The sequence below is a fragment of the Erythrolamprus reginae genome, chromosome 2, assembly GCF_031021105.1.
Source record: "Erythrolamprus reginae isolate rEryReg1 chromosome 2, rEryReg1.hap1, whole genome shotgun sequence".
In the NCBI taxonomy this organism is placed as follows: domain Eukaryota; kingdom Metazoa; phylum Chordata; class Lepidosauria; order Squamata; family Dipsadidae; genus Erythrolamprus; species Erythrolamprus reginae.
Genome location: NC_091951.1, coordinates 167,270,741 through 167,289,692, shown reverse-complemented (window position 1 = coordinate 167,289,692; position 18,952 = coordinate 167,270,741). Strand labels below are relative to the sequence as shown.

Below are 18,952 nucleotides of genomic sequence, written 5' to 3'. Positions count from 1 at the left end.
ATAGTACATTGTTTCTGAAGTGCTTGGAAACTACAGTATATGACATGGTAGAACACGAATAACTTAATGATTACAAATCGAAGCAAATATATACAGCTTGGGATTGAACTCTGGAATCTTTGGTGCTCTCTGAGCATGGTAGCTTACTTGCAGATATTTCATTACCCAGTGAGTAATATTTTCCCCAAAGATGTTATTTAGCCAGGTAATAGAGGGTGGTGAAAATATTTACTGACTCCTTGCATCCTAGGCATAAATTGTTTCAACTCCTACCCTCAAAACGTCACTATAGAGCACTGCACAGCAAGACAACTAGACACAAGAACGTTTTTTCCCCTAATGTCATCACTCTGCTAAACAAATAATTCCCTCAACACTGTCAAAATATTTATTAAGTCTGTTCTACTATTACTATTAGTCTTCTCATAGTTTCTATCACTCATCTCCTCCCACTTAGGATTACATGACTGAAACTTGTTGCTTGGATCCTTACGATTTATATTAATGTTGTTTCCTGATTGTCTATTTGTACCCTATGGCAATCATTAAATGTTGTTCCTCATGATTATTGACAAATGTATCTTTTTCTTTTATATACACTTAGAGCACGTGCACCAATGATAAATTCCTTGTGTGTCCAATCACACTTGGCCAATAAAGAATTCTATTCTATCGATTCTAATGAAACATCTACAAAAATTACAATTTATTTGTAAAGGCATGGAAAGTTTTATGAATTTGAACAATGTAGAGAACCCACTCAGTTCACTATCAATATGTGCATCCACTATTCTCAGCATTCTCTTTCATTTATATTGAGAGTCTTAGCAAATTAAGTCTCTTTTGTCTATCACATAGGAAGAGAAATGGGGATAATAAGCAAAAACCTAAACAAATGATGGAATGGATTAGCACAATGAGTGAATTCTGCAAATTGTAGTTTGCTACTATGACTGAATCTACAAGTTGCCAAACTAAAGGCTAGGTCGAGAGAGAAGTGGTTCAAAAGCATGATTAGCCACACCAAGTAGGAAATTGTCCTCTGCTGGGGGTCTTCAAACAGAGGTTGGCTGGTCACTTTTCAGGGATACTGCTGGGGATCCTGTGCTGGGTCTAGGGTTGGACCAGATCATCTCTTAAGGTCGCTTTAAACTATGTGATTTGCATGTTGTACATTTAGAAGCTCTAGTTGTGTTCTTCAGAGGATTTAATGCCTTCTATCTGAGATGATCTTTGAACTGTGCCACCTACCTTCGCTTTTACCTATTTCTTGGAGGCAAATGGAACTGCAAATGTGTTAAAAATATTGCCCTGTCCGCAACCAACTGTACTCAATTCATCACACTAGGAGTAGAGACATTCTGAGGAAGAGAGATTCACAAGTTTGAGAAAAGATCTTGCCTTTCTATATCTTCTGTGCTACCCCAACTAAGTTGACAGTTTGGACAATATTTGCATGAGATCCTGTGATTTCCTGTTGGTGATGATAGGGTAGTTTTCTTTAGAATCATTGGTATATAACAATTAAATCACCCCAGTCACATTTCTTTGTAGGAACTTATATGAAGATTGCAGGCTCATTCAAGGTATTTTCATATAATGATTTTACTCTGGGGGTTTTCAGTTTTCTCTTTAGATAAAAGAACAAACATGTTATTTTTATCCCAGATAAAAAGTAGAGAGTTGTGAAGTCATTAACATAGGCCACAAATCCCTACATGAACTTTTATTGGGAAGCAGGAGAATGAGTTTGATTGGGGACTGTTTTTTCTTTCAGCCTGATCACCTAACAAACTCCCCATTTTCTCATAACCTGGCACATTATTAGTTCATACCTCTCAGAATGGTAAATGCAGTTCATTTTCCCTTTAAGCTGAGAGATAGGTACATTCAGAGGTTACCCAATTTCCTGTCCTAGCTGGTAGATTTACTCATGAATCTTTGAGGAGCAGATGTTTTGCATAGGCAAAAACATCATGGATCTCTTTTGAAGAAGGAGCAGGATTTGAATATATGCAAGTTCGGATGATGCATCATTATTAAGATAGGAATTGCTTCAGAATGAAGTTCTGGGATTCAGTGGTTCCTCAGGTGTGGCCTGGGAACCGCTTGAGATCCATAAGGGAAGCATAGGTGGTCCCTGGTGCAGCAGAAAATATTTTTTAGAAATGGATCAGATTTTGGTCACTGATCTTGCTCAAAATCTGACAAGGTCACAGAATAAACCTTTAGTAGTAATTTTAAAGTTGGGCTCCTAGGGAGCCAGATAACAAGAGACTCACGGAAAAATCTGAGAATTTTTGACTCTAGTTTAAAATATTCTCAACCGGGATCCCAAGCCTCTTTGCTTTCCAGTCTTTTTGAGATTTACATCACTTAGAAAACTCACCAGGATGAGATATGTAGTCTCAACCCAAGGCAAGGATGCCATTGAATGGTTGCCCAAATCAGTGTAAGTCTTGGGGTGGTGCATGGTTTAAAAAAGTTGCCGATGGCTCAACTTAGCTTAGAGAATTTATGGTCTTAACTTGGCTTAGAAAATTTATGGTCTTTCCCACCTCAAAATTCTGTAGATCTGGGCTCAGAAAATATTTTCCCAAGCCATTTTTTTCCACATCTGACTTGTTTAACCAACAGGCCCTTGCAACAATTTGTTTCCAAACATTTTCAAAATGGGTGACTATTGCAGTGCAGACATGCATATTTATACTGAAACAAATGCAATTGAATTTAATTGGATTTGCCTTTAAAAACCATCTGTTTATATTATCTGAGTTAAGGAATAAAAGGGTAGGAGGTTTCATAATAAGGATTTTAGCCTATTTCCATTTTTCACATTGAAATAATCAACAATGTTGACAATAGCATACTGAATAACAGCATAATTTTTGACCTCTATGACTGGGGGCTTAAAAATATGAATGGTGCCTTCAACCAAACACCCACACACCCTCACACCCAAACACACATGTGTGTGTGTATGTGTAATTACTTCTTTCTTCTTTCAAGGATTTTTAAAGTTGCATAAAATATTGATTTATCCTACCTTTTGTTCATTATGCTTTCATGCTATGTATATAATATAGACTAGAGCCAAAGTGATGGAATGGTTAGAACAGGTAGCCCTCAATGTACCACTGACCATTCAAAGTTAGAACAGCACTGAAAAAGTGACTTATGATCACTGATGATCATTGCAACATCCCTGTGGTCACATGGTCAAAATTCGGATGCTTGGCAACGGGCATGTATTTATGACAGTTGCAGTCTCCCAGGGTCACACGATCCCCTTTTGCAAATTTCTGTCAGGCAAAGTAAATGGGTGGGAAGCCAAATTCACTCAACAACCACATTACTAACTTAAGCGTTGCATTGATTCACTTAACAACTATGGCAAAAAGGCCATAACATGGGGCAAAAGTCACTTGAAAACTGTCTTGCTTAGCAATGGAAATGTTGGGGCTCAATTGTGGCTGTGAGTTGAGTATGTTGGACTAAGACAAGAGAAACCCAAATTCAAGTCCGTGGTCAACCATGGAAGCTGGTGGGTGATCTTGAACTGGTCATTGCCTCTCAACTCAATCACAACCTAATAGGGTGATTATTAAAGAGAAAAAATGCAGGATGGATAACTGTGTCTATTGCCCTAGGACAGTGGCTCTCAACCTGGGGGTCAGAACCCCTTTGGGGGGGTCGAAAAACCATTTCACAGGAGTTGCCTAAGACCCCAAAAAAAGACAAATTTCCCATGGTGTTAGGAACTAAAGCTTCTATTCTGGGGTCTTGGAACATATTTTTACAAACCAACCAATCAGGCGTTTACAGTGGGAGTTTCCCTCTGACCTTCCTGCCAATCAGCTTAAAGCTCTGTTGGGAAAATTGGCGCTGGACTTATGGTTGGGGGTCCCCACAACATGGGGAAGAGCCTTCTCTGTGGCCGCCCTGACCCTCTGGAACCAGCTCCCCCCAGAGATTAGAACTGCCCCCACCCTCCTTGCCTTTCGTAAACTTCTTAAGACCCATCTCTGCTGTCAGGCATGGGGGGACTGAGACATCTCCCCTGGGCCTATACAGTTTATACATGGTATGTTTGTGTGTATGTTTGCTTTTAATAATGGGGTTCTTAGTGTTTTTTAAATTATTAGATTTGATTTTTATTTTGTCTTTGTTATTGCTGTGAGCCGCCCCGAGTCTACGGAGAGGGGCAGCATACAGATCTAATAAATAATAATAATAATAATAATAATAATAATAATAATAATAATAATAATGAGGAACTGTATTAAAGGGTTGCGGCTTTAGAAAGGTTGAGAACCACTGCCCCAGGACAAGGGTGCCAAACTTATGTCATCACAGCGGCATCACTTGTAACATATTGGGACTCACCCACCCCCACTAATACTGGAAGTGGCCAGCGTGTGACGCATCCAATCCATAGGCTGGGAGTTTGACAGCACTGCTCTAGGAGGTTCAAAATAAAGTTTATTTATATCTTACAAATAAATAGTTGATGTGTACATAAAGTTTATATTTGTCTCTCTCTCTGTGTATGTGCGTGTTTGCACACTCATATATCTGCTTCTCAATCCATCAGTGCACATGCGTTCAAGCACTAAGCGTGAAAGCTACTTCATAAGTTTAGGGAGCTGTTTATTTTCCCCCTTCTCTCTGAAAATAATGAAAGTGAAGAGGTGAGTGGAGAGTAACTTGACTATTCTAAAAGCATTCCATGTCTTCGTTTGAAGGATTCCTATTTTTAGAGCCCTGGATGCCTTTCTAAAAGGCTATAGATTACACTGGCTTTTCCTACAGGGACAATTTATGTTAAAGTACTTGGCATTTCAGACTGCACCACTGGAAAGACCTGTAATATTGCATGTAGGAAGGGACAGAAGTGCCATCAATCAATCCCTGCTGCTGCTCAAACCCCCCCCCCCCCTATTTTAACGTGCCATTTAGCATGATGCCAGGATGAAAGCAAAAAAACAGGGATTTTCACCTTGGATTGTGACTTTTAAAGGAACCACTTGCATTTAAAGCGGAAGCGAAAAGAATAATAAAGAAGGGGGAGAAAGCCCTTAGCAACCAGGTTCCAGGGTCTAACAAACAGATGTGTTCTTCTTTTACCTGTTTCCACCCTGCCATCCCCAGTAGAAAAACATTTACAGCTCAGTTGAATTTAAATAAGGAAGATGGGGGGAAAAACAGAGGTTGGCTTGGAAGTCTGAAGGCTTGGCTTCTGTGTGTGTGTGTGTGTGTGTATATATATATATATTTGTTTTCGTAGATTTTCACGGGTATATGTATGTAGATTGTTCTGAGTTCGGGTTTTGCCCTGTGTAATATTTTGCATGACTATGCGACGTTTCGGTGAAATCACATTCACCATCATCAGGCTGAAGTTTTAAGCGTCGTGTTGCTGTAAATATGGATATTTATGGAAATATGGAAATATCCATATTTACAGCAACACGAAGCTTAAAACTTCAGCCTGATGATGGTGAATGTGATTTCACCGAAACGTCGCATACACATGCAAAATATTACACAGGGCAAAACCACACACACACACCATTAAGCATTTATGTAATTGAGGGCTGTTAGCCTGCCATTAAAAGAAAACCTCCAAAGCTCTGGCTCTTGATGCAGTTTGAATACTTACAAGCTCTAAACCTAATATTATATTTGGTTTCTTTTCTCATGTCCAGTGATGGGATCCCTCCTTACAGGATGGGGAGCAAGAAGCAGCTCCAGAGGGAAATGCATCGTAGCGTCAAGGCCAACGGGCAAGTTTCTCTACCTCACTTTCCGGTAAGTACTACTGGAGTTGACCGTAGCATTTTTAAAAAGCACGTGTTTGTTTGGTTTGTTTGTTTGTTTAGTTGCGAGAAAGATCAAAAGCAACATGAGAAAATATTATTTTGCTGAAAGAGTAGTAGATGCTTGGAACAAACTTCCAGCAGACGTGGTTGGTCAATCCACAGTAACTGAATTTAAACATGCCTGGGATAAACATATATCCATCCTAAGATAAGATACAGGAAATAGTATAAGGGAAGACTAGATGGACCATGAGGTCTTTTTCTGCCGTCAATCTTCTATGTTTCTATGGTCCGTAGATGAATGAATTCAAAGGCCGCCTAAGATGTTGAGTGATAGTTTTCAATGCATGTAGTCCTCGATTTACAACCATTTGTTGAACGCTCATTCGAAAGTTACCCCGGCAATTTAAAAAAGCGTCTTTAAGATCCTCCCACTTATGACTATCATGGTTGTGTGATCAAAATCTGGGCGCTTGGAAACTGCCGTGTATTTACCATAGTTTGTAGTGTCCCAGTGATTCCTTCCCAAGCAGCTTCCAACAAGCAAAATCAATGGAGAATTCACTTAATGTTTACAGTGGGCAGCTAAGCAACTGTGGTGACAAAGGCCATGAAAACAGGCACGGCTCACTTAACGGCCACAACATTTGGCAGTGGAAACTCTGGTCCCGATTGCGGTTGTAAAACAAGGACTACCTGAGATACCATTTTTATCTGTTTATACTGGGCTTTATGAGCTTGTCTTTGAACCGGAGTCCTGCAGAATGGCGGCAGAGCTACGAATATTGTAAAATAAAGAACGACAGAGATTGTGATTCCCTGCAGTAAAGATGGCTGGAAAGATAATTTCCTAAAATGATAGAAATGGTACTCATTTCCTCTCTCCATCTGTTTTACTAAAATTGCTTAGATATATCGGATTTGTTTTATCTACCACAGAGAAATTCATTTTGCTTGGGAGCAGGGTCGGGTGCCAGTTACATTTCGCTACTGGTGCGCATCTGCACACATGTGCATGTCCCACTGCGCAATTTCACTTCTGAGCATGCTCAGGACGAGCATGCACTTCTGAGCGTGCTCAGTTGTGCTTCGGATTAAGAATAACAGGAAAGTGGGCAGTGGGCTTCTTTCAATGTGGAGAAGCCATCCAAACCCGGAAAAAAAATCTCAGAAAATTACATCATCACTGGGCTCCTATCGGTGCGCAGCACTGGACCACACCAGTAGGAAACCACCATTGCTGTGGAGGATGTTGGCCCAAGTGCTACTCAAAGCATACCTGTTCTAGGAATCTACTTTGTGCTAGGCCAGCCTTTTGGGCACCAAGCTCTGCTATGGTGGAGATTGACAATCCCTTCCCGCGCCCTTTCTGCGGACTGTTTATTTTCTCTGCTGTTTGAGAAGGTGGGATAAAGAGAAATAGGATCGTGCCCAGAGGGAAAGAATAGATATACAGGTAGTCCTTGGCTTATTGACCACAATTGAGCCTAAAATTTCCTCTGCTAAGCTAGACAAGTGAGTTTTGCCCTATTTTACGACCTTTCTTGCCACAGTTGTTAAGTGACAGCACTGCGGTTGTTACATTAGCAACACGGTGGTTACATGAATCTAGCTCCCCCATTACGTCAGAAAGTCACAAAGGTGATCCTATGATCCTGGGACACTGCAACCATCATGAATAAATGCCAGTTGCCCAAGGGTCCGAATTTTTATCATGTGACCACAGGGATGCCCACCGTAGTCATGTGAAAAACAGTCATGTCACTTTTTTCCAGTGCCGTTGTGACTTCGAACAGTCACTAAATGAATGGTTGTAAGTCAAGGAAAACTTGTGTAAGTGGACTTGCATAGAATACAACATACGAATTCTTTAAAAAAAGAAGAGAGAGTTGTACTGTACACTTTCCATAGAGATTCCCATCGGTTTGGAAATTCTTCCTGGTATTTGGACCTGAACATTTTCCTTTCCACTTTCCCCCTCCTCTCATTTTTTTTAGTGCTATGGAGGACAACTTCAGGGGAGGTTTAGAATCTGCCCTAAAGATGAGATCAATGAAAACATGACTTGGAATCTTGACCCAGCTTGGGAGTTTCTGGAAGTGTCTGGCTAGCAGCTATTAGTGGGGAAACGTTGAGCTGAAATGATTGTTGGCTGAATCTGCCAGATGTCTTGGATGATAAGTTTCAAGATTCCTAGCCAAAGGCTGGCCTGGAGGATTCCTTTCCCGAAGGCTCTGGATCGGACAGGAGACTGCCTTGCATGTGTGTCATTCGCGGATAGAGGATTGGTAGAACTGGGCTTGTTTTACCCTGCTTGTTTGTTGCTGCAGAACTGTTCTAAAACGCCCGTTTCCTCCCTCTGTTTAACCATGCAATGGATCGGCTTGAGGGTGGTTAGAGAAAGAGGAGGAAATCTCACTGTGAACTTCCACAGCTGCTTTGTTTTATTTTAGGGCTTTTTTTAAAAAATGCTTTTCATTTGCTGTTCTGTTCGGGATGTCAAAGAATGAGAAACGCACCAGGAGGAATTGCGTTCTCATTGAAGTCACTGGGCCTTCTGCTATTTGTTTAAGCAGAGCCAAGATTTCTCCCCCCTTTTAGCAACTGTTAAGGCAGGAAATAGTTTTCCCAGGTCCTTCAAAGGAAAAAGGATATTTGTACCAAAATGTCTCCCCTCGCCTCCCATTCCTCCCCCATCCTTGGTCTTCTTGCTTGTTGGCTTCCTTGCAAGCAGTTAATCTAACAGTATTTGTTTGGAAATTTGAGTTCTTTTTTCATCTAAAGTACAGAAGATTTCAGGGTGATGTGCTGTGTATTTCTTGGAGTGTAGCTTTCTTGAGCATAGTATCTTAATACGTTGGCCTAGAGCGCCATCATCGATCAGGTCCAGCCTAGTAGGGCGAATTGACTGCAGCTCCCATCATCCCCAGTTAATGTGGTGAAACAGATGTGGGATAGGAGAGCCTACGTGCTTGGAGGATGCGGATTTGTGGGTGTCAATTGGAAGTGAATATTTTTCAGCTACTAAAGGTTGTTAACTAGGCAAGTACAAGCCAGAGGCTTTTAAGAAGAAACTGGACAGTCATTTCTCTGAAGTGATATAGGGTCTTTTACTAGAGAGAAGGAACCTCCACGGTCCCTTCCAACTCTGATGAAGTTCTGTGTTCTAAACTTATTTTCTGATTGATGTGAGCAAATTCAACTTCTTGTTCTCTTAAGGCAGTGGTTCTCAACCTTTCTAATGCTGCGACCCCTTAATATAGTTGCTCATGCTGTGGTGACCCCCAACCATAAGTCTAGTGCCAATTCTCCCAACAGAGCTTTAAGCTGATTGGCAGGAAGGTCAGAGGGACAGCCCTACTGTAAATGCCTGATTGGTCAGATTGTAAAAATATGTTCCAAGGTGCCAAAATAGAAGCTTTAGTTCCTAACACCATGGGAAATTTGTCTTTTCCTGTGTTCTTAGGCGATCCCTGTAAAACGCTTGTTTGACCCCTAAGGGGGTCCCGACCCCCAGGTTGAGAACCACTGTCTTAAGGGATGAGAAATCCCAGATGAAATACTGTATGTCTCTGAGATGGATGGGGATTGACCTAGGGCACAGATGTCAAACTTGCCGTGGCACATTACTGTCACGTGACATTTTGTGATGTCTCTTCCTTTTGTGGAGCTGGGGTGGGCGTGGCCTGCATGTGACAAATCCGGCCTACGGGCCACCATTTTGACACCCCTGGAGACTCTAGTGTCTTTGATGTTCTCTGAGCTTGGTTGTTTACTTGCAGATGTTTCATTAGATAACATCATCAATGCTTCGTCTATGGCACTAGCACTGATGCTATTATCTAGTTGGGCAATGAAACATCGTCAAGAAAACAACCAAGTTCAGAGAGCTCCATGGCCTCCCTTTCAACCCTGAACTACAAATATTTCCCTTTATTGGTGTCTAGGGTTTGCATGCCCCCATGTATTTATTTATTGGTATGTTTGTTTATAGTATTTTCTTCTGCCATTAAAAAAAAAACCCAAACTTCTCTATAGCTTCTGCTTGTAAATTAGATTATTTTGTCCTGGGGCGTGCAAATCGACTTTCTCTGCAAGGCAGTGCTTTGATCAGGGAGCTGAATAGAGCCAGCTTGTGTAAGAGTGACAATTTCCTGCAGAGTCGCCTTTTTCTCCCCTCACATCATTTCTGAAACTAAGTGGTTACCAGAGAGAGAGAGAGAGAGAGAGGCCCAGCCTCACCTCATGGGCAGCCTGTGAAAGCCTTAGTAGTTCAGCTGCCCCCCCTCCCAGTAAAAAAAAACCACTCAAAACCCCCCACCCCAAACCAAAAAAAAAAGTATTATGTGTATTTTTCTGTATCCAGAACTGGAGGGCGAAGAAGGCAAGAAACCGGAGTGCTTGTGGGGGAGATGAGAGGAGAATAGAGATGGGGCGGGAGGGGAGAAAGCCCCCCCTCCCTTCCTGGCTTCTTTTCGGCAGAGATCTTTGCTTGCCTTTTCATATTCCAGCCTTGATTTGGAGGTGCTGCGTTTTCCCTTGATAGATCTGCTGGAGGCAGCCAGGCTCAGCAGTGTAGCGCCGTTTGCCCGTAGCAGCTTCCTTCATTTTCTGTACAAAGAGATGGAGGGCAGGGAGGGGGGAGAGAAGAACAGAGGGAGAGAGAGGGAGAAAGATCCAGGACACTGTTGAGACAACACTACCTCAAAGGTGCCCAGTGTGTAGCCAGGAAATAAATTACCAGCCCTTCTCTGATCTGCCACCATTTGACTCCTTTTCTTCCCTCCCTCCCTCCTTCCCCCCTCTCGCTCCCTTCCCTTTTTCTCCCCCGTCTTATTTTTATTTTAATTTCCAACTCCTTTCTGTTTATACTCCACTTTTATTCCTTGAGTTAAAGTCTCTCTCTCCCTCCCTCCCTCCCTCCTTTCCCCTCCCGCCTCTGAGTTTTCCATTTGATGTTTGACAACAGTCTTTGAAGATTTTCTACTTCAGAGTAGCTACTGATGGGCTGGTTGTACTACAGAGAGAACAAGCAGGGTTCCTCGGAGTGCGACCAACTGCTCCTGCCGAAGGCAAACGCTATTGGGGAAGATGTCACTCCATGAGGCCACAGCACTTGCTCATAAAAATCCAAAGCAGACCATGCCTAGTTGCGGTTGTCTTTTCATCCAAACATGGAGACACAACAAGCTGAACGGAGCCAGCCAGCCTGCTCCTCAGACTGAGCTGCTGCTGTCGCCCACGCTGCCAGCTAAACTTGGCTTATTGTCTCTGTCCCCTGCTCTGTGTAGAGAACCCACCGGCTCCCCAAGGAAATGACCCCCGTGGAACCCGCCACCTTCGCGGCTGAGCTCATCTCTCGGTTGGAAAAGCTCAAGCGAGAACAAGAGACCATGGATTGCTTGGAAGAGAGGCTGCAGCAAATCACAGAGGTAGGGACCTGACAACCCGCGTTTCCCCCCCCGCTCCCTTTGCATGGGTTCCTGCTTAGTGGCTCCCCGCTTTGCTGAAGGGGAGGGTGGGCGAGAGGATGGGCAGGAAGGAGAGAGAGAGAGAGAGAGAAAATGAATGAATGAATGAATGAATGAATGAATGAATGAATGAATGAATCTTGGCTCAGGTCATCCTTCTGTGAAGAAGGAGGGCCAGGTGTGGAAAGGCACTGCAGTCGCACAAGCTAATGAAACCAGAGCAACACTGCTGTGCGTGTTCGCTGCCAGATGAGGTCTCTTGGGGCTATGCGCGCAGATGCATCCAATTCTGTCAGCATCTCTGTAACTAGGCACTGGCCCCAGATATCTGTTAGGGGGATGGGAGGCGTAATGTTTGAAGAGCTTTACGAGGACCCCTTGTTGAGTTCTGCTGATTGAGTCCTTGTCCTTCACGTTTTGTCCTGAAGGATGATGAAAAGGAGATCTCTGACACGCCTGTCGCTGCTCAGGGCAACCGAGAGCTTGGAGCCGTGCAGCATCAGCAGCACCCTCTCACGCTGCTTCCCACCGGCAGCTACGAAGATGATCCTCAGGCCATTCTGGATGACCACCTGTCCCGTGTGCTTAAGACTCCCGGGTGTCAGTCTCCCGGCATGGGGCGGCATAGTCCTAGGGCTCGTTCCCCTGACCGACTCCCAGGGGGAAAGTTCTTGCTAGCCACCCCGGGCAAGAACGCTGTGCCTGCGGCTTGTGCTCTTCTCAGCAAAGGATTTGTCACCAAGCAGACCACCAAGCATGTTCACCATCATTACATCCACCATCACACCATCCCCAAAACGAAAGAGCAGATAGAAGCCGAGGCAGCCCAGCGGGTCCAATGCTTGTGCGCCGGGGGAACTGATTATTACTGCTATCCAAAATGTCGAGGACACTCAAAAGGGGCGGACCTTCCTGTCACTCAGCTGGAGCCATTCGGGTGAGTTTCCTCTTGGGGAAAAGTTCTAATGGCTTGGGGTGGCTGGGATTGGTCCTATTTGTCTAAAAACTATAAAGGGGCTGCTGGGAGTTGCTGCCACGAGGGGAGAGTGGAGATGGGACCAGGGAGGAGAAACCCTTCCAACTGGGGCATGAGGTTTTAGCGGAACTCTACCTGTGTAATGACTAGCCACCAGAAACTAAGTGTTGTTGTTCTTCTCTCTCTGATGGAAGCCTCAGCAGAACTGGGACCCTTCCCAAAAGGAACTGTAAGCTCCAGGATGGCCTCGTCCTGCCAGGTGGAGAAGGGGTTGGCCCCCCTGCCCCGCCAGGCATACCGCTACCCAGTGGGGAAGCCGATCGCTCCCAGAACGTCTGGCAGTGGATGTTGGAGAGTGAAAGACAATCTAAGCACAAGCCCCATAGGTAAATATCAACTGTCTGCACACTCTTGCTCCTGGTAAATATTTATCTATTACACAGCTGTCTATTTTTACAATCACTAAAAACAAATGAAGCTCTTTTGCTCCTCTGGTTTAATATGAAAGCTGTTCCACGAAACCAGGAAAACCACAAAAATGTCATGTTTTTGGCAAAAAAGAAATCCCTTTTCATGTTATGACAGAGTTTTATTTTCTCTCTCTCTCTTTTTTCCCCCTTCCTTCTCATTGAGAGTGCATAGAACAGAAGCTGCAATGAAAGGTGCCCCGTGTTTCAGCTTTTATAACCTTGCCCCTTTGGTCCCTTGCCTTTCTTCCAGCACGCAAAGCACGAAGAAGACCTACAATTCTGACTCCACCAGAGGCACATCTGGGGAACGTCCGGCCCGTCACCACCAGTGGGGTAACGGCAGCCACCCAAGGGCTGTGCAACCTGCCCACCCCTTTGTCCAGGATCCCGCCATGCCTCCCCTGACTCCACCCAACACCCTGGCCCAGCTGGAGGAAGCTTGCCGCAGGCTAGCTGAGGTGTCCAAGCCACAGAAACAACGGTAACCTTCCACAAATTGGGGTCAGTGAGGGGCTGCACTTACCTCCGTTTACCAGGATGCCTCCAGGCGGGTGGCGGGGATGGGCCGGGGAAGCGAAATCTTGCGCGAGGATGTGTGCGACCATGAGATTTCAGCAATTTTCGCAGACTTTTTGCTTCCACGGTTGCGCATGTCCTCATGCGCAGGAAGCAACTCTTGCACCAGGCACGCATGCCTGACTGCCAGTCAACTGGAGCTGTGCACGCAGCTCCACTTCCGCTACCGGAATGGCGTTCCCCCCCCCCGTGGGGAGAGCAGCTCCCCCCATTGGAGTGTCAAAACAGAAGCCCCCCCCCCCCCCGGGCTGGGCTGCAGGGTTGATGTCTGCTAAAAGCAATACAGTCCCCGTTGAAGACAAGAGTAGGTGGAATTTTCAGGAATAGTCCTGTAAAAACCATAGATTGCCTAACAAAAGCATCTGCGAACAGAATCTTTTCAAATTCTCTATTGTGTTGCAAAATGTAGAGTCAGATTAAATGTGTAACGTGATGAGCTAGAACAATGGCAAATAGGAGGTCAGATTCATAAAGCCCCTTTTTTCCTCAGGAGAGATTTAAATTTGTTTATGGTTGTTTGTGTATTGGCTACTGGGCTTTTAAGCCACTCAGTTCAAACTGACTCTGAGTAACATACAATTTTCCCCAAATCTGTAGCTTGGTTAAAATAGACAGGTAGGCTAATAAAAACTGGATTGAAAGATAATGATCCATATTTGACCCCAACAGCCTAAAGCTTTTTCATTTTTATTTTTGAGATATTTTTGAAAGATGAAACAAAAGAGCTGATACTGGCTTGATTTTATGAGTTAGTTTTTGGCTTGTTCAAGCTGTTGCATGGACTTATTTATTTATGAAATTCAATTTTTTTTGCCCACATCACTATCAAGTGATTCTTAGGTTTTTGGAACAGTCAGGATGCACCCTACCAATTGCAATCTCTCTAGTCAAAGTAATGTGAATCTTCCAATTTAACCTGGCTTGTTCGGTTTCCTTAATGAATGCTTCTGAAATAGAAACCAGTTAAATGGTGGGATTAAAGCTTTAGCTTTTCTTTGGATGATGCTAAGATAGTGTAGGCAAGGGTGGGCAATTAATTTTGCCATGGGGCCGCATGAGAAATTGGGATGGTTTTAGAGGGCCGGACTAAAACGCTGACCACTCTAAAGACCCAGACCCACTCTACAGACCCCTAATTGTTTGCTTTACGGCAACATGGTGCACCGCAGTCACTGTGCTGGAGTGTTTGTGTGTTTTCTGTGCTCAGCCGCTCTTGGTAGGAGGTTGGGGTCCGCTCCACTGCGAGGATGAAAGAGCTCACCGCATCTGCTGGGATTCCTCCGGTTCCGGCTTTCCTCACGATTCATCAGGAAAGCAGGGACCGGAGGAGTCCCGGCAGACGCAGTGACCACTTTCATCCTCACACTGGAGCGGACCCCAACCTCCACGGACCGGTCACAGATAGTGGGCAGGCCGGATGTGGCCTGCGGGCCACCCCTTACCCAGGTCTGTTTTAGTATATGTAAAATTTCCTTGCTCGTTTCAGCACATCAGTCTTGAGTGCATAAATGGGATTTGGAGACGGTATTAATGGTTTTCCTGTATCTCTCTTCCCCTTCCTCTCCCATTTCCCAATCCTTCAGATGTTCAACTTCAAATCAGCTTAGAGATCGAAACCACTTGGCTTCAGTACCAGGAGGGAACGGCCCTTGCTGCACGACAAACACAGCATCAGAAGAGTGAGTGCAACAGTAGACAGCTGCTGGTTCCCTATTTTCCCCCCTTCCCAAATCCAATTTTATTGCTTTGGAAGTGGAATATTTACAAGGGAGTTTGGATTCTCTCTCTCTTTTTTTAAAGGCCTATAGCGAAAACCAAACATTTTCAAATCTTGGTTCTCTAACTCTCTTGTTCTTTTTGTTTGCATTCCAGTTAAATGGACAAAGATTGGTGGATTAGTCTAATTACAGGATAGTTCTTCTTTGACAAGGAATCTGCCAGAGTCTAAATAATTAAAGTTTTCTTTCTTAGATGCTGCATCTTAAGCAATGAGTAATGTTTGAAGTCCAAGCTTAGCCACATGACTATCCCTTTTCATTTTTAATTGGCTGACCTTAAGCCAGCTGTCTGTGCTAGTGCTTTTTTGTGTGCTTCCTGAAACCACTCTACAAAGACTTGGAACAAATTAGGAAGAGAAAATTATGGCAGAGTAGCCTTTGGTGACCTTTAGATGTGCAAAGTCTGGCTTGTCTCAGAGACAGCCTTGTCTTCATGCTACTGAAGAGTCTTATTTCTGCAACAGGTTCTGTTTTCTTGAGGTTCCCAAGGTGGAACCAGAACTTGGTTTTCTCTTCCCTTTGACAGTGGTGTCAAAGTATGAACACAGATGTGGCATGTCTCTGTTTTTCCTCCCGCCCAGGTTCGAAATACAAAAACAGGGGCAGCTTTTGATGTGCTGTTCCACACAAATTAGGGCTTTCTAAATTGAGTTCGGTGTAAAGGAATGCATATATCGAATATAGCTATAGGCCACTTCCTTGGCATTGTAGGTGGATTGGAAGATCTGAAAGGTGTTAGGCTATGGGTAGAACGTTATGGAGAGAATTTTTCTATCCATCACTAGGGGTTGAGGATGGTTTGATGACACATACGTATGTGAAAGTTAGAGCACTTTCAAAGTTTGGGCTATGGACCTTAGACTTCCTCTGCCATGTGAAATAAACATTGCAAATTATTGTGGAGGTTCAGATGTAGATGCTACAGAGTTATCCAAACATTAAGCAGTTGGGCCATCCATTAAACAAAGAACTGCTTTTGTGTTCCATCCTGGAACTTTAGACAATATTGGTCCCTTCATTTCTTCTCTTTACTACTATCTTTGTACACACACACAACACATACACATCCTGTGCAGAATAGGGGATAAGCAAATAAATGGGGTAAATCTGGAGGCATCTCTGCTTAGTTCCAAGCACTTTGGTGAATGGTAAGAAATGACCAGAATGAAGTATTTGAAACAATCTGAAGATGAACCAATCACATTTGTAATTAGGTAGTTTGTGCACCATGAACACCCAAAAGCTCTGTAGAACAGTTGGACTATATGAAGTTTCCCAAGGTTGGGGTATGTTCTACACCCAGGGAAGTGAGATGTTTTAGGCCACAGGAAAGCACATTGCTGAGCCCCCACCTCACATGGAATAGGGACCGCTGGCATGCCAAGCCCTTGCTACAGGAATGCACAGGAGGGATATCCCCGTAGGTCCCTTGGAATCGAAGGCAAATCAGCATCCGGTACGGCATCTGCAGCATTGAGGTTATCATGACTGTATTGATGGTTAGCAGATAGGCTATTGGACTTTGGGATGACTGTAGCATCCAAGCCTGTGATATCTTCATAGGAAGACCCATATAGAATGTTCTTAGTCAAGAATGTCCCAATCCAGATAAGTCTGTACTTGACACACTAACAAGAGGTAGGCAAAAGCTTTCTTAGCCATACCTTAAACCTGATGAACTCGGAACTTGGATAAGGCCAGACTTATCTCAGACATTGAGCAATACTGACTTGAAGAGGTTTAATTTAAGGTTGTTTTGACTCACAACTTCTAAGCCCTGGGGCAGGACTTCTGCAAGATTTCTGGCTCAGCCTGGGATGGAGATGCTGTACATAATGGCAATATTTCACCATTATCTCACTAATGGTTTCATATAAATACTGAATAATTTGGCCATAGTAGCAAAGGAAGAAGAAGCACTGCAAAAATGTGTTTCCCATCCCCAACTCTTGCATAGTGTCCAAATGTATACAATGGACTATTGTATTGAAGCGCAATGAGAAGAATAATAGTTCTAGCACAGATTAAGCCTCTTCATTTTGGACTTGAAAAAGATAATTCACTTTTGCAAAAGAGGCATGGTTTATTTGTAATCTATAGTTTGAAATCATGGTTGGTTGTAGAGATTGTGGCTGTGACTAAATATGTGCAGAAAAAAAACCACCCTTGGTTTCTTTATAGGTTTCTGGCTTATCATTGGATTGTTTTGGGGTTCTACCCATTTACTTAGTCAGTTCACAAGACCGGCTAAAAAAAGGAAGCAGACAATTCAGAGAGTGGTCACATAAGCCATGAGTATTTTGCTTTTCTGCAAGACTTATTCTGGTTTGTTTCAGCTTATTCAAGCCATAGTTTAAGGAAGTCTTGGTGTAGAATCATGTAACAATTCCCCCAATGTTTTCGTAAAATTAATATGGAATGCAAAAGTTGTACATGACATGACAGCAGAATTATTGATAAAGTAGAATTTGAAGTCTATGGTCAGTAACTTGCTATATAAGGGCAGTTAGAAATTATGTAAAGCCCAGTAGTTTTATGGCTGCTTGACCAGTCCCAGTAAATCTTCATGGATATCTATTGAGGATTTTTAATAACAAATTAACACAAGAAAAAAAAATCTGAAACTTTCTTGACAGCCAAGACATTTTATACATAATATGAGGGTATTTTTTTAAAAAATAACTCCAAAATCTCAGTGGAACACTTCCTTTAGCAATGTTTTATTCTCTGAATCCACATGTAAAAGTTTCTGTGACTGAGAACCGTTGAACCAGTTGGTTTCAGATATTGTACAAATTTATTATTAGCTCTCTATTTAGTTACTTCGACTCCAGTCACTGTGGTTTATAAATGCCTCTTCCATGGCCTAGCCTGGAATGGCAACACAGATATGTATAAATTAATCCAAAAACTACAGAAAACAAGTTATGGCTTGGGATTTGCCATTGTCTTTTAAAGAACCAAGTACAACCTTTTTGGTATCAAGGACCGGTTGGTCTTGAGGTAGTTCTTAAGCAGACAGTGAATGGTCCTACCAATTCTATCAGTTTTCAGGATTCTTTTACTGAATGTTGGTTGGCTCTTTCTTCAGAACCCTTGTTCCTTTCTCTTTTTGACATCTCTTATTTAACATCCCCATCATCCCAGCACCCTTAATGCTAAGGACTGAACTGTCACTTGAAAAGTATTTTTAGTCCTAAGGATTGTTTACAGATTCAGGAGTGCAATTTGTCCTTCACTTCTCTAATTAACTGTAGCAACATGAAATTGGGGATCCAAGGATAGGCAAACCAACTAGAGTATCCAACCAGTTGAACTGAACAAATGGCTGAAGCAATGCGGGTGTCATTGTATTATTGTACATCACTTGATCATCTGCTTTAGTGATCAGCCCACATAGGGTTCCCTTCATTAGTTCCCTGGTGTAGCTGAAAGGTTTTTTTGGAAAAATTGCTAGAGGGTCTGAACAATCTGCCCAAATACATCCAATAATTCAGGATTGGGATAATCCTACAGCTGCAGAGTCGTGTCCCCTTCATCTGGACATGAAAACAATGTAGAATGGCCTTGTTGAATAGAAACATAGAAGATTGACGGCAGAAAAAGTCCTCATAGTCCATTTAGTCTGCCCTTATACTATTTCCTGTATTTTATCTTAGGATGGGAATAGTCAAGGGTTGCAGATATCATTGCCCTGTTAAGCAAATCCCTTTCCAAAATATTTAGACACCAAATATGTACAAGACTGTATATCTCCCACTGAAAACTTTGCACAATACAGTACATGCCTTGGTCTTTGTTTTTAACCCTTTTCCCGCAATCAGAATTCCCATTTTTTAAATGACCCAGCAGCAATGTT

The 18,952-nt window shown here is 43.1% G+C and overlaps 1 protein-coding gene across 1 annotated transcript in view; it reads left to right on the top strand.

Annotated features, from left to right (window-relative positions):
- Positions 1-18,952, top strand: part of AXIN2 (axin 2) — a 52,615-nt gene that overhangs the window by 21,714 nt on the left and 11,949 nt on the right. The window contains 6 exon segments of the mRNA XM_070740300.1: positions 5,709-5,811; positions 11,114-11,254; positions 11,722-12,230; positions 12,464-12,655; positions 12,990-13,220; positions 14,899-14,994. Of these exon segments, the coding sequence (XP_070596401.1) occupies positions 5,709-5,811; positions 11,114-11,254; positions 11,722-12,230; positions 12,464-12,655; positions 12,990-13,220; positions 14,899-14,994 (1,272 nt within the window).